Below are 14,161 nucleotides of genomic sequence, written 5' to 3'. Positions count from 1 at the left end.
CTGCACGACTCGCACCATCATCACCTCTAGTCATTCCCTATAGAGTGCACCACTTTCCTGCAACACGCGCCATAGGCACGATACTTTCCCGCACAACGTGCAGTATTCCCGCACGCGCACCTTGCGCATTTTCTCGCGCTTAAGCGGACTGTGTCACACAGCATCCAGGAGCATCCATCCATCATCCAACCAGTCCCTTGGTATGTCCCTTTTCATTATCAGACCATATTTCGCATATTACACTTCCTATTTCGTTATGGACCCTTACTTTACATCACTTTACCTCACTTACAGTGGCTCAAAAAAGTGTCCCAATGTTTGTAAGTTTTCATGTAATGCTTCATTGTGAGTCAGGGTGTGGGAATCTGACTAAGCTATAGGGAGGTGTCAGAATGCTCTGCCTCTTGGCTTTATCTTTGTTTCATGTAGCGTGGGAATCCGATGTTATTGTGTGAAGATATTGTGATTTTAATTTGATGCCTCATTGGGACACTTTTTTGACTTTGAATTTGACCTATATAATCTCTATAATTCTAGTACTTACTGTTGCCTCCTCTTGCTCTAATCACTTCTACCACTCTTATAAACACACTATGCTATCAATTCCTAGCATTACCCATTAGTGATATTCCCTCACTGTGCTGTAACTCTCTCCCATAGCTGAAATAGCCCCTATTGGGGTTCCTGATACACCTCCTGAGTAATTTCCAGAGTTGTTCAATAGGGTTGAGGTCTGAAGACTGTACAAGCAATGATAGAACAGTAATATCATAGTTTTCAAACCATTTGGTAGCTAACCCTAAGCATACTTGAGATCATTATCTTGTCATAAGATGGTGTCTTCTTCATCAATGTTTGATCCTGCATGCTTTTAAGCAGACACTCTGCCAAAATTAAGATGCACTGCTCTGCATCTATCCTCCCCTCCACCTCACAGAGAATTCCTGCCCTAGTCCACCTCATGCAACCCCATACAATCAAGTTTTCTCCTCCAAACCTGAGTGTTTTCTTGACTTCTCTTTGTCCTAGTAGTTCTTCTTCTGCCTTTTTCCATACATATTCCTGGTCATCTGACCCCATTCTATTGATTTTTGTCTCATCTGACCAGATAGCCTAATTCCAGTCCTCAAAGTCCAATACTGGTGCTTCAGAGAAAAGGCTAGTCTCCTCCCTCTATAGGCTGAAGATAGGAGAAGCTTTTCTTTTTAGTTATAACTTCAAGGTTAGCTGCCTTGAGAGCATCCCTGCTTATTTGAGTGGAGACCGTGGTGTGGATAATAGAATGAATGAATTTGATGGCTTGAGTGGTATTAGCAGCCTGCCCAGTCAAAATATAATACCCAAAAGATCTTTTGCTATATGGTATGAGCTTAAAAGGGTGATTTACTTTGATATTTTTCTTATCTGAAATAGTCTTTTTGATGAATCTAGAAATAGTATCCATGCTCAGGCCAGTTTTAATAGAAATCTGCCTGTTAGACAGATAAGAGGAGCTAAAGATGAGAATAGGGGCTATTTCAGCTATGGGAGAGACTTACAGCACAGTGAGGGAATATTACTAATGGGTAATGCTAGGAATTGATACATAGTGTGTTTATAAGAGTGGTAGAAGTGATTAGAGCAAGAGGAGGCAACAGTAAGTACTAGAATTATAGAGATTATATAGGTCAAATTCAAAGTCAAAAAAGTGTCCCAATGAGGCATCAAATTAAAATCACAATATCTTCACACAATAACATCGGATTCCCACGCTACATGAAACAAAGATAAAGCCAAGAGGCAGAGCATTCTGACACCTCCCTATAGCTTAGTCAGACTCCCACACCCTGACTCACAATGAAGCATTACATGAAAACTTACAAACATTGGGACACTTTTTTGAGCCACTGTACATACTTAGAGCGCTCCCTATTCGGCTCCAAGCCCTGGGAGAGCGCTTCAATAGAACTTACATACTTTCATGTTCATTTTACTCCCCATCTTTCTGACCACCATGTTACTTGGTATTTAGTTCCATGCAATGCATGTATTCATCGTCATAGGCCCTAGCAGCTGTCTCTAGCTAGTGGCAACAACAGTATCAGTATTCAGTCACCTTTCTCATCCTATCACCATCATCAGTCATCTCTCAGCAGTCTCAGTTCACGTCTTTTCACTTGTGCACTGCTTGCACTACCTTCGCACACTTCGCACACTTTCGCACTTCGCTTTCCCGCATGCACCTTCAGCACGTTTCTTGCACTTCCATCACCATTCACCAGGGTTGATCAGCATTTTTTGTGGATTCTTGCTTTCTTTGCTTCCCCTTTAGGGTCAAATGCTCTTGCATTCTGCAAGTGTAGCAGCTAGGCAGAGCCAAGACTCACTTATACTGGTAGAGCATTTTTCTTATATGCGCCTGCCAGGTTGTGATCGCCACAATGATACCAAGGACGTGGAGGTACACATAGTAACACTAGATGAAATTTAAACTCTTTCTGGTGACAAGCCCTGGCCAAGCCTGAGCCGTCTATGCAGGCCCGGCTCACATTTTTCCAAAGCCTGAGCCATGCCAAGCTGAGCCAGGCCAGGAACAACACTACATACTTATCCTGCACCACATCACAGTCAGTCACAATCATGTGAGGTAGGTAGAATCTGCACAACTGCTACCTTATGCATATCTATGATAGTGTATGAATTGGTGTACCTTATTAAGTTTGTTGAATTTTGGTTTTGTTGCAGTGAGTGCTGGTGTATGGGGGTTTAATGGAATGTCCTGATACCTAATTGATGGACCACAGATCCAGAAGTTAATGCACCCTAGTACTGATTTGATTTGCATTCTATGCTTTTGATGTATTTACAAGCTGTATTCATACTGTATGCAGACCCAATTGTTTTCTCATTTTCCTAGTCTTGTTGTCTCCTACAAGCCTAGGAGTTGAACAGCAGCATACTAATGCCAATTTGACAAAGCCTTAGATCTGTGTTTGATGCTCACTACATGGCTTTGAATATGGGAAGGAGATAACTTACCATGCACAGAGCAAGTGAGGGCAGTGGACAGCACTATGTGACATGAAAGGTGATGGGGAGGGGAGCAAACATGCAGTTGGGTCAATTCTGATGTGACCACTGGTAGTGATCTTCCATCTCTGCACGATCAAGATGGAGGGTCAAATAGGAGTGTGCATCGCAAAGCTTTTCCTCATTCTCACAACAAAGGACAGGAATTGGCATAAGCTCCCGGACATCATTTGCAGCCCTATGGCCACGAGTTTGATTATCCTCTGAACAAGGGATCAGGAAGAAACCTGATGAAAAGTCAAATGATGTTGAAACATCTGGTCCAGCAACTACACATGAGACATGCTCAAGATGAGACAGTGTATCATGGAATTCCAGGAAGAGAAGTCAAGCCCATGAGTAAGCATCTTCATGCTTTCCCTCAAACCAGAATGTCAACCTTTTAAATTCAATACACCTTCTAGCATGAGATGTAAATCACGTCCCCATTTCCAGATTCCAAAACCACCATACACGCTAAGGTGCTACATGGCTGTGAATCACAACCCTGCAACAGATATAATGAGTATTGCTGACCTGAGTAGCAAAACCTGTCAGGGTGATTTCCTCAACATGTTTTGGAATAGATGGGTAGGAGAATCGAGGTTCTGGGTGCCAAACCATGAGGTCGAGTCCCAGATTCCTGATACTAGTCGAGGGGCGAATGGTCATATTGAGCTCCCATGAGCCACTGTGTGCATGTCGGCCTTTGAAATGCACAGTGTGAACTGGGCGACCAGGTATAAGGGTGTTTTAAAAAAAAGGCTCAGCAGAGACTTCCATTAGGTGTGGCAGAGATGTGGGAAGAAACAATGGCCCCTCATGCCTGGCAAGACAGACATCTCTCATGCACACACCAGTAATAACAAGATCACAGATGCTATCCTGCCTGTTCAAGAAGTTCAGGAATTGGAGGTTGACAGCATAGGTGCAATGAAAGATGTGAAGCTTGGCATCACAGTACTGAAGGACAGATGAGTAGCACTTTTGGGAATGGATAAGCTTGAGTGTTGAGAGGTGTGTCATATTGTTGAGAGCCAATGTGAGATTATCCAGGTGCACCTCAGGACCGTTATTGTCCATGATTGTTGGATATGTAAATATGAAAGATTTGACTTTGTGTGCAAGGTGGGGATGCTCTGCAAGTGTGGTGCAGACATCTGAGTTGTCCACTGTAATGGACTCATACAGGGTGTCAATTACTGCATGATGGAAGTAGGTGCACACTTGGCAGAGTGCAGCAAGATTGTTGGAGGAAAATTTTCCAAGAGACAAAACGACGAGCCAGAGCTCAACAGGTAACTTGTTAGCCGCCATGGTTGAGATGAAAGGTAGCTAGTCGCCCCTATTGGACAGAACACCCAAGACATACATAATCATTGCGTCATAGCAAAATAGGAGCTTAGGGGGTAAACGCGCTGCTCATATTCCAACTTATCGAACGAAATCTCAGCTCGGTCTTTCACAGTCGTGTGCGTTCTCCGTGAGTTGACCCACCAGCCAGACCAAGCCAAACCCAGCAACCTTTCCATCTTCCACAACGAACTCTGCCGTGGCCTCGGACGTCCCTATCTCCGCTGTCTCAAAGGGTATCCTGTCACGCCCATATCCTTCCGGGAACAACGCGGTATACTTAAGCACGAACATATTTCCGGATCGATGCACGCTTCGAATATGAGATGACCATATGCGAGGCCACGCTGCGAGCAGCTGAACAGACTGGGGAGTACTTGACTTTCCTGCATCCACCGCAGCAAAGTCGGAGACTACATCTTGACAATACGAGGAGCTTCCGGAAGGACTGCAAAAGGTGAAGGCGCCGTATCTAGCGTTGGCATATGTGCATGTGAACTCTTCGGGTGCAAGTTCCAAGCCAACGAGGTTTTCGTGCGGAGGCGTGATTAGTTTCTTCTCAGACGTGTTTGGTTTACCGAACCGGTGATAGGTGAGTAAAGGGAAAGAGATTTGGCAATGAAATTGACGAATTTATCGGTTGTGATGGTTTTGGCCGCAGGTCCAGAGCCGCGTCGATTATACGGTTGGAAATATCCATCACAGATGCCTTTAACGCCGCAGATGGAAAAAACGATAACCCCAACATCGTCATTTGGAAAGAATGAGACTAGCATAGAAAATCTTGACATCGACCCCATGTGATATACGATCTGATACTCCGGTATCCATGCACAATAACGAATGAACATTTGTTACATCATGGTCTAGGTACGAGTTTCGGAACCAACCCAACCCATACCCCTGAATCGAGAGCTCAGGATCAGCTGAGGCGCCGACTGATACGGAGTATGACTGTGACGTTGTTGTGCACACCCTTGTTAAGCCACAATGCAACCCATTTGACTGGATGGCAACAAATGTCTTCAATTGGTAAATAAAACGAAAGCAAAAAGTACCTGCCATGTCTACGGCACGCCACCTGCACCGGCCAGCAGCGTTGCTATCCCTCCTGTGAAACACTCAGGCAGGAGTCTGCCAGTCTTCTCGGCCTTTGCGGGTGAGAACGTAGAAGAGGACATTCCTAGTGGCGTAAAGATTCGATCCTCTACAAAAGAGGTGTATGCTTATGCGGAATAAGTTTCAATGATGTGTGCGGTTGTTGTGGACATCTGTTCGTAAATTATGAAGATGTATTTAGCGGGTTTGTCAAGACTGCGTTACCTTGTCGTTGTACAACCATTGTTCCCGGAGTTCGAAAGCTGGCGCATCCGCGATACGTCATCTTGCGAGCTGTCGTGTGGTCCATACGAGTAGTTATGGCTAGCTCACGCTCGATAAAATCTTGGGCTGGAGCGAAGAATTTGAGCCAAGCTTACCCAGGAAGGCCAGGCACGTGAGAGAGGACGTACTTCATATTTGCTTCCTTGGACGCCCGGTCATCCATCAATTGCCATTCTCCCGGAAGTATATCTTGTGTCAATTAAATTACGACAGAGCGGAAGGGAGCGGCGTGATGTTTCTTCCATGGCCATGTTTAGTCATCCATCAAAATTCCTTGGATTCCAAGAGCGCTCACGCAGAAAGCCTACGTCATGTGGAATATTAATGTCTGGAAATTGCGGCTTCAGAGTTCATACAAGAAGAAACTTGAGTAGTTCGCACATCTTCTGTTGTCTTGTCCCCGTCCTCTGTCATGTTTCCCCATGAATGAAATTCCGGTTCGGCGTACCTCGGGACAGCAGCGACAGACAGTCCAGTGATGTTCGGTCTCTTGGATAGAGTTGGAGAGCTAACTTGGCAATTGTCTACCCAGACAGGAACAATAGCTGGGAAAGACAGGTGAATGGCCGGCTCAAGAAGCCTAATCCATGATGTTGAGGAGAATAATGACCAGCCTTGCATTCCAGGTATGTTTGTTGTGCCCAGACATGTAGAGATTTTCAGGTCGTATAGCCAAGATAAGAAAGCTGTCAGTTGATCTTCCGCTCGGGACCTTCTCGAAGTTCAGGTACAGTCTAGAAGGTACGCCACTGAATGATAAATTTACTATCGGGCGGCAGAGATCAGGAACACGAAGATGCTCCTCGGTCAATCAAGACCTTGTGTCAAATGATCATTAAACGAGGTCCAACCAAGACAATGTGACTCATGATAGGGGCCTTGCTGCGCTACCTACTAATCCGAAAGCACCGATGGGCCTTTAGCATAATGCATGAATCAAAATAGAATATTTCGGACTTTCAAAACCATGGGAAATTGAGTTTATTCGCCGTGACGAGGCTCATAATAAAATAAAATATAGTTGGAATAAACTCATATATGTTATACAATAAATACGGACGACGAACCTGCTGATCGCAACGATGTGAATTTATAAACGCTCCTCCGTTCATACTGGATCATTAAGCATGCTTGGCTTATCATGGGACGTGAATAGACATTTTCAAAAAGCCCGATGGCGGCCTCATGACAGATTTCAAGCTTGGCCCCTTGCATAGCTTTTCTGATTATGGAAACAGCCTTATCTTTCAACCTATCCTGCAGGACCATTAGACCTACCTACGAGTGGTTGAGTTATATGTTTTTGTGTCAGGGACGGCTGAATTCGAAGAACGTGTAATATACTAAAGGCGTAATTACACCAACGATGACACTTCTAGATTGGGTAGTTTATGACATACTCCCATCTTCAACACGGCATTACCCTGTGCTTTGCCTTGGCTGTCAACTATTTGACTCTTTTAATTGAGACGCGCTCGGTTGAGTCGCTTGCTCCACTCTTTACATCTCTTCACGTTTTTCACGATTGCCTGGCGACTGCCTTGTGTCCTTGCTCTTGTTGTACCTTTGTCTCTCATTTCCGCCTCCAATAACTTGGGATTCTTTCGCCATGCCTTTCAATTATCTCCACAAGTATGAGTCCTCTTATGTCCTGTCCCTGCTTCCTTGCTCACAAAATTTTACAGGATGATGGCTGTGCCTAGAGCAGCTTCAACCTGCGAGCCTGTTGACCCATCCAATAACCTTACAGACCGCCTAAACACACTTCTCAACTCTTCTGGCTCAGGATATGTGTTGAGCCTCTGCCCAAGCACCCAATATTTCTTACAGGCCCCCCTTCTTTTCTACTCACCCAATCAAGAGATTAGCACTCTCGGTTATCCCACTGATGACACCAGAGCTACCTTAGTAGTCAACGGCACTGTCACAAATGGTACTGGCCAGTCAACGGCCGTCGATGGCACTTGCGCTAATTGTAACGGTGTGATCTTACGAAACGTGCAGGTAAAATCATGGACCCTTGATTCAACTTATCTTCCCTCGCGCTAATTGTTATCTCACAGATCAATGGCATGCGGGCTGGCGCGCTTCCCATCGCCGGAGGCGCAAATATTGAAATGGGCGGTCCAACCTCAGGCCAGCTTATCGAATACGTGCATTCTTGGGACCCCAAGAGCTGGTCATGTCTCCATATTGCTGAGGGATCTTCGAATTGCAACAATGCTACCGTCCAGAACAATGATATTGGTCCTTCAGGATCCGATCTTTTCCAGCAGTGGGCAGATGGAATTAGTGTGGCGTGCTCAAACAGCATTGTTCGTAACAATATGATCAATAATCCGACGGATGGAGGCATCGTACTCTTTGGCTCTCCCGGGACTCTAGTTGAAAACAATACGATCTGGGTCGAGAATGTAAGTGTACATCTTTCATAACCTTTTCTTCGTTCCTCACGGTAATACAGAATACACTGCTCGGAGGAATAAACATGGTTGACGTGACGCCCTATGGTGGTGATTATAAGGGGGTTGTGGTCAAAAACAATACCATCATGGGTGGGTTCGCCACTAGCTCTGACACAGGGTCAGCCACAGATGGTACAAATAACCAAGATGTCATCATCAAGTACGGGCAACCACCTTTTTTTTCTCATGTCTCATGAAGGTGCTGACAAGAATGATTCAGAATCGGAATTGCAATTGGTCCCCGAACATGGTTCGGGCCCGAATATCTCAACAACATCAGCACTGGCGGGACAGTGATTAACAACCAACTCACTGGCGCATTCAGCTACGGTATTGCCATATCGTCTGCATCCAATTTTACGATAGAAAATAATGTCCTCATTGGAAACACTTCTTTTATTGGGGCACGGGGTCCCAACTGCACCACTGGTGACCCAACACCTTCTCCTGCACCCTTTGTTATGGATATCAACAACACCGCGCAGAGCACGACCCAGACAGACTTCCAGACTAACACCGATGGAGACTCCTTAACCTGTGTTCTCCCCCCTGATGGTGGAGACTATTGGCCATTCGGTGGAAACCCATCGACTTCAGGTTCACCCACTACCGGATCCTCGCCGTCGACGAGCAGTCACACTTCAACCGGTACAATAGTCGGTATCGTGATAGGCGTCATCGCTGGCATCCTCTTTGTGGCCTTAGCTGCATGGTATATCCGCAAATGGGCCCTCAAGCGTGCAGAGGATCGCTCTCACTTCAAAGATACGCGCCAAGTCCAAAAGGGATATATTCGAAGCAAGGAACAATTCTGAGCCTCCCGTACATATTTTCCTGCTTCTACCTACGCTCTCTTCACCTGTTCTCTTCATTGTAACGTGGTACTTTTTCATAAACATTCTTCTGACGATCGATAGATTGCCGGGCGTTTCTGTTCCTTAGTGGACCAATCGGGACGTTCCATCGTTTATAGCGTATATCACACATATTGCCAGTGCCTTCGAGTTCTGACAGTACATACCCCTACCCTTACATGCTACCCCTTAGGCCTTAAAGCTTAGAGAGTTTTACTAAAAGACTTTGATGATGTTATGCAACGCGAATGCTCGAGGATGACTAAGCAGGCTGCTGAAATGGTGGCGCGGGTGATTCCAATTCCATTGCCCGCAACTCTACACGATCAAGTCGTTCGACGCAAGTTCAGCCGCAAGTTAGTTACTGCCTCGACTTCACGCAATCATGACTACGGAGAGAGGGTAAATACAAGCTTCATTCATCTAACCATTGAGCTGACAAACATCCCAGGTTTCTTGGGGTTACACCGCCAATCTCGACGGCTGATTCGACTGAGAGGGAAAAGGAGGTAACAGCGACCTTGATGGAGGAACTGAGAAGACAGAATACTTTCGAGAGTGTGGAGGAGGCCCGGCTCAGGTAGGATCAATACTTTTTTGCTTTCGTTGAACGTCGATGCGCGGACAAAAACCGGCTCGCCGAGAACCTCATGGGGGCTGCGCTATCGTTGACGATCACTGGATACGCATTTCATGGTTCTCGGATTATTCTCCGTATCTAGCCTTTTCAAGTGCATCCTTTGGAGAGGCAAGCGATGCTGAGGTCGCTTTCGATTTTCGCAGGGAAACGGTGCTCGGACGTGTAGCTGCCGCCGTCAAAAAATTTGTGTATGAGGTGTCCTTGTCTCGCGGACTTTCGGAAGCAGCGGCGAACGCTGCTGGGGGAAAAATATTTACCTTCGGTTCATACCGTCTCGGCGTTCATGGACCTGGGTCCGATATTGATACTCTTTGCGTTGTTCCTAAACATGTATCTCGCGAAGACTTTTTCCAAATCTTCGAGCCGATGCTTAGAGAACTAGAGGATGCTACGGAGGTATCGGTGAGTTTGATCCGATAGCACTGGCTTCTGCAGTAGACTGATGATGACGATGATGATGATTAGGGTGTGCCGGAAGCGTACGTCCCAATTATCAAGACCAAAATTTCAGGAATACCATTAGATTTCCTGATGGCTCGTCTGGCGCTATCATCTATACCAGATGATTTGTCATTAAAGGATGATAACCTCTTGCGAAATCTAGACGAGCGGTGTGTGCGGAGTCTTGGAGGTAGGTACTGCATTTAGTATTGTTCACCGATATTCATATGCGCGTAGGTTCACGGGTGAATGATGAAATTCTGCGTCTGGTGCCCCATGTTGAGGTCTATCGAGATTCACTTCGATGCATCAAGCTCTGGGCTCAACGTGAGTTGCTCTACTGGATGACTTTGGATAAGGGGCTTTGCTGATGCACCGCGTTCAGGGAGGGCCATCTACTCGAATGTTAACGGGTTCTTGGGCGGTGTCGCATGGGCAATCCTCGTCGCTCGAATATGTCAATTATATCCCAATGCTACCGCAGGGGCGATCGTCAGCCGATTTTTTATCATCATGTACCAATGGTGCGCCTGCTTATGGAAGTTCCTTGTGTGCATGTATGCGATTGATATCCAGGTCATGGCCCCAACCGGTGCTGCTGAAACAAATAGAAGAAGGGCCGTTACAAGTTCGCGTTTGGAATCCAAAAGTATGTTTAATTCTTTTTAGCAGATCAAGCACTTTTTTTCATCTACTTTCCATAGCTTTATCCTGCAGATCGATCACATAGGATGCCTATTATCACTCCTGCATATCCTGCCATGTGCTCAACTCACAATGTAACAGCATCCACACAGATGATTGTCACCGAAGAGTTTAAGAAAGGTGGTGTACTCCTTGTAATTCTACGTTTTGTGGTATTCTCAAGGTCGTATAGGAGCAGACATCGTGGACAAGGTCATCGTTGGGACGGCAAGTTGGTCAGAACTTTTCCTGAAACACGACTTCTTCCACAAGTATCGATATTACCTTCAAGTTATCGCATCAACTGCTACTGCTGATCTGCAGATAAAATGGTAAGAGTTCCTTCCGTTGTATGTTCGGCAAGTCTGCAAGTCACGTCTAGGGCAGGAACCGTCGAGTCTCGGATACGGCAACTGGTCATGAAGCTTGAATACGTCGATTCACTGATTCTCGCGCATCCATTTATCAAAGGCTTTGATCAAGTCTCACATTGTATTACGGAAGAGGAAGTGAGACAGGTTGCACAGGGACAGATCTCAGACGTCATCGCCAAGCGAACAAAAGCTGACATTGAAGGCCTTGATGGTTCGAGCACAGTGCACTCGACGACATTCTACATTGGACTTCTTATCGAACCCAAGCCTCGTGCGTCCTCAGTTCCTACATAGTTTCCCTGCGGAATGTCTGCAGCTCATCAAATTCTCTGTTTTCAAGTTGGTGCTGTGGGCCCACGGAGGCTCGATATATCATATCCGACCACCGAGTTTACCAAGCTCGTCAAGATGTGGGAGAAGTACGACGAAGATACGATGGGTATTGTGGTGCGGAACATCAAAAGGTCGTGCAATTCGATGCGGCAAGTCATCCCTTCCGATCTCACTCATTTCACTAGTTCTGCTCTTCCCGACTACGTATTTGATGAAGGCGAGCGACAACCGAAACAGGCGTTGAAACGCCCGAAAACTGGCAAAGTGGGTTGTTTGGGTAGTGTCCTTGAGCATGACTGACCTGCATTATGATGTATGTGAAGGGATCGGGCAAGTCGAGCAATACCTCGCCCGACATGCCCAACAAGAAGAGACGGTTGGTACACACTCTTTCACATATTTTTACCATTGATCTCGCGCGGCTGCGTGCTCAGCAGATCGGAGACGACACAAGATGGCGAGAATGGTATTCCAGGCTTGTCATTCTCAAGTACGACGTTACATGGCGAAACCAATGGCCTATATGCTCCTATCAACAGGGCTGTCAGCGAAATCAAGACACCTCAGCTTCCCCTTGGTGAAAACGCTGCCGTCGCCACGGGAGCACAATAGATAAAAGGTCTCCTCACAGCGGTGCTGGTCCCTTGAACAATTTCTCCAAGCTCTAGCTCTGCTCCAGCTTGTTCGTTGTGGGGGCCACAGACCAGCTGTCATGACACAACAGCCCAGTTTTCATTGGCATGGCCATCCTGCAGGTGTTTGGTTTATTTATCCATTTTTCCACAGGGACCGAAGCACATGACGAGATACATTGGGCAAACGTTCAGACCTCAACAGCGCAGTACAGTGGGATGAGTGCTACACCTATGTCCGTTGGCTTTTATTGTCGCATCTCCACCCCTAGCGTCCGCGCTATTTTTCACTTTAATCACTCTTCGTCTTGGCACTCAAATTTGGCAGCGTCGATATTTTTCCTTCGTATTTCGGCATTTTAAAATCCACAGACACAATTTTGTATCGTAGTTTACGTATGAACTATAAATTTTCTTCGATGTTACATGTGAGATGTGAATAAATACATGAAATAAACGTGCATGTCAGAACTGTCGTGAGATGAGAAGTATACTAATCAGGTTCATAAATATGTAAGGTGGGATCAAAAATTGTGTGACAGAGACGAGCTACCAATCGCATTCGTAGGTATCCGCAAGCTCCGGCGTCGACTAGGGTTCAAACACGGAAGATCACGTTCTATTCGCGGTGAATCTGGATCGCGGACGCCCATCACGAGTTTTGAGCCTAGTGCATCAAAGTTGAGACCAGCGCCTATCTTGAAATCATCTGATTTCCATATGCGCTGGTAGATGTATGATTCGGACTGAGAGACGGTGGAGGAGGCGGGGGACTGCGATAGGAAGGGTGTACGGAGCCAGAAGCGGAGGCGGTGGGATGCGCCGGCAGGTGTTGAAGTTACGGGTATGGCGCTGAGGGAAATTGGTGAGGTTGTGAGTGGAAGTTTTGTGGAAGGGGGACGTACTAGATCAGGAATGAGACGACTTGTGGTTCGCATTCTAGTCTCATGTAGTAATCTTCGAAGAGTGTTCGGCCGGCGCCTCCTGCTTCGTACTCTAGGGAGAGACTGTATAGGCCGACTTCTACGAGCTTCCATCTACATAATTTAGTTTATATTTAACCAAGGTCTTATGTTATGGAGTAAGGACGAACCTTATTATGAAGCTAACGTGTGCACGACCTACGATGCCCTGATATATCAGCATGTCTTGTGTTGCATTTCGCAGTACAGCAAATGAAGCGTCTCCGACGGATAGAAAATCGGGATCTCTCCCAATCCAAAGATCGTTATCGCTAAATATCCGATGGTCGATCCCTGCAGTCAGGAGCCAAACGCGAAGGTTGTAGAGACAGCCAGCTGGTAAACACGTTCGTGGAGGAAAGACGCTGGCAGGTGGGTAAGCCTTCCTGTTAAGCTTGGCATGATGTAACTTACAAAACAGAGAAGTCCAGCCGCCGGGGGTCTATTGATAGTCTCAGGGTGACTGGAGTACAGAGCGCTCTTTCAACATGACCAACTTTCATTGAAAGTGTCAGGGTGTAGTGATTGGGGTGATCTGCTTCAGGTTCGACGCTGTCCATTCCAGGTAAATCATGACGACGGGGAATAAGACGGGACGACGTACAGCACGGAGAATTGCAGGGGAGCAGACTCAACCTGTAAGTTGTAGGTATATACCACCGTCTCTTGTATATCCATCTGCAAAAACGATTCTGAGAGACTGAGGGCTTTATTAGCAGCCACAAAACCACACAGGATATATACGTACGCACTTTGAAGTAGTCGATCTTGCCAGTGCGAGAGGCGGTCCCCGATATCTAGTACTATTCATGATCGACACCGCATAGATAAACGACCCCACAAAGGATAAGCAACGGAGCAGATCAATCAGCAACAAAAGAAGCCATTCGGGGGTACAGAGTTACACTTTGCTTCCCACAGGGGGTTCGTAAACTGGAAGGAAAGGCTCTTCATCATCCTCCCTGACAGTAGTGCTAATGCTGTCCTGTCGG

General features: G+C 46.3%; 7 protein-coding genes across 7 annotated transcripts; 3 read left to right on the top strand and 4 right to left on the bottom strand.

The window, feature by feature from the left end:
- Window positions 1-3,443: 3,443 nt before the first annotated feature.
- On the bottom strand, window positions 3,444-4,365 carry DFJ58DRAFT_721833 (uncharacterized protein; the record flags this gene model as incomplete). Its single annotated transcript, XM_041384834.1, has 3 exons — window positions 3,444-3,533; window positions 3,586-3,755; window positions 3,906-4,365. The coding sequence occupies 3 exons, from the start codon at window positions 4,363-4,365 to the stop codon at window positions 3,444-3,446; spliced, it is 720 nt and encodes a 239-aa protein (XP_041249879.1).
- Window positions 4,366-4,497: 132 nt separating this feature from the next.
- On the bottom strand, window positions 4,498-4,890 carry DFJ58DRAFT_651470 (uncharacterized protein; the record flags this gene model as incomplete). Its single annotated transcript, XM_041381621.1, has 1 exon — window positions 4,498-4,890. A coding segment is annotated over one exon (393 nt), but the record flags the coding sequence as incomplete, so codon positions are not given.
- A 234-nt stretch (window positions 4,891-5,124) lies between these two features.
- On the bottom strand, window positions 5,125-5,486 carry DFJ58DRAFT_758957 (uncharacterized protein). Its single transcript, XM_041388326.1, has 2 exons — window positions 5,464-5,486; window positions 5,125-5,406 (listed from the first exon to the last, which is right to left on the bottom strand). Exons 1-2 carry the CDS (start codon window positions 5,464-5,466, stop codon window positions 5,152-5,154), a joined length of 258 nt encoding a protein of 85 aa, XP_041249877.1. The 5' UTR covers window positions 5,467-5,486; the 3' UTR covers window positions 5,125-5,151.
- A 1,596-nt stretch (window positions 5,487-7,082) lies between these two features.
- Window positions 7,083-9,352, top strand: DFJ58DRAFT_758954 (uncharacterized protein). The gene is made up of 5 exons (XM_041388325.1): window positions 7,083-7,416; window positions 7,470-7,788; window positions 7,848-8,198; window positions 8,249-8,409; window positions 8,470-9,352. Exons 1-5 carry the CDS (start codon window positions 7,394-7,396, stop codon window positions 9,062-9,064), a joined length of 1,449 nt encoding a protein of 482 aa, XP_041249876.1. The 5' UTR covers window positions 7,083-7,393; the 3' UTR covers window positions 9,065-9,352.
- Window positions 9,353-9,419: 67 nt separating this feature from the next.
- Window positions 9,420-12,634, top strand: DFJ58DRAFT_758950 (Poly(A) polymerase). The gene is made up of 14 exons (XM_041388324.1): window positions 9,420-9,505; window positions 9,555-9,683; window positions 9,887-10,145; window positions 10,209-10,374; window positions 10,422-10,511; window positions 10,570-10,708; window positions 10,761-10,833; window positions 10,889-11,009; window positions 11,062-11,200; window positions 11,251-11,513; window positions 11,583-11,706; window positions 11,761-11,839; window positions 11,899-11,951; window positions 12,010-12,634. The coding sequence occupies exons 1-14, from the start codon at window positions 9,489-9,491 to the stop codon at window positions 12,185-12,187; spliced, it is 1,830 nt and encodes a 609-aa protein (XP_041249875.1). The 5' UTR covers window positions 9,420-9,488; the 3' UTR covers window positions 12,188-12,634.
- On the top strand, window positions 11,855-12,634 carry DFJ58DRAFT_758946 (uncharacterized protein). The gene is made up of 2 exons (XM_041388323.1): window positions 11,855-11,951; window positions 12,010-12,634. Exon 2 carries the CDS (start codon window positions 12,316-12,318, stop codon window positions 12,568-12,570), a length of 255 nt encoding a protein of 84 aa, XP_041249874.1. The 5' UTR covers window positions 11,855-11,951; window positions 12,010-12,315; the 3' UTR covers window positions 12,571-12,634.
- Window positions 12,511-14,074, bottom strand: DFJ58DRAFT_363282 (uncharacterized protein). Its single transcript, XM_041380031.1, has 6 exons — window positions 13,918-14,074; window positions 13,774-13,869; window positions 13,584-13,721; window positions 13,301-13,534; window positions 13,113-13,244; window positions 12,511-13,059 (listed from the first exon to the last, which is right to left on the bottom strand). Exons 2-6 carry the CDS (start codon window positions 13,845-13,847, stop codon window positions 12,732-12,734), a joined length of 906 nt encoding a protein of 301 aa, XP_041249873.1. The 5' UTR covers window positions 13,848-13,869; window positions 13,918-14,074; the 3' UTR covers window positions 12,511-12,731.
- Window positions 14,075-14,161: the final 87 nt, after the last annotated feature.

This window comes from Suillus subalutaceus (genome assembly GCF_016647625.1).
Source record: "Suillus subalutaceus strain FC151 chromosome Unknown DFJ58scaffold_5, whole genome shotgun sequence".
Taxonomy (NCBI): Eukaryota; Fungi; Basidiomycota; class Agaricomycetes; order Boletales; family Suillaceae; genus Suillus; species Suillus subalutaceus.
Note: the sequence above shows the minus strand (reverse complement) of the source record. Positions and strands in the feature narration are given on the sequence as shown.

Excerpts from the sequence above, each read along its gene's own strand:
- DFJ58DRAFT_758954 (XM_041388325.1), top strand. The coding sequence starts at position 7,394 with ATGCCTTTCAATTATCTCCACAA. Across the intron at positions 7,417-7,469 it reads CCTTTCAATTATCTCCACAA|GATGATGGCTGTGCCTAGAG; the intron begins GTATGAGTCCTC and ends AAAATTTTACAG. Across the intron at positions 7,789-7,847 it reads TGATCTTACGAAACGTGCAG|ATCAATGGCATGCGGGCTGG; the intron begins GTAAAATCATGG and ends GTTATCTCACAG.
- DFJ58DRAFT_758950 (XM_041388324.1), top strand. Across the intron at positions 10,709-10,760 it reads TTTATCATCATGTACCAATG|GTCATGGCCCCAACCGGTGC; the intron begins GTGCGCCTGCTT and ends ATTGATATCCAG. Across the intron at positions 11,514-11,582 it reads TCTTATCGAACCCAAGCCTC|TTGGTGCTGTGGGCCCACGG; the intron begins GTGCGTCCTCAG and ends TCTGTTTTCAAG.
- DFJ58DRAFT_758946 (XM_041388323.1), top strand. The coding sequence starts at position 12,316 with ATGGCCATCCTGCAGGTGTTTGGTTTATTTATCCATTTTTCCACAGGG.
- DFJ58DRAFT_363282 (XM_041380031.1), bottom strand. The coding sequence starts at position 13,847 with ATGGATATACAAGAGACGGTGGTATATACCTACAACTTACAGGTTGAG. Across the intron at positions 13,245-13,300 it reads CACGTTAGCTTCATAATAAG|ATGGAAGCTCGTAGAAGTCG; the intron begins GTTCGTCCTTAC and ends TAAATTATGTAG. Across the intron at positions 13,060-13,112 it reads GTCGTCTCATTCCTGATCTA|CGCCATACCCGTAACTTCAA; the intron begins GTACGTCCCCCT and ends AATTTCCCTCAG.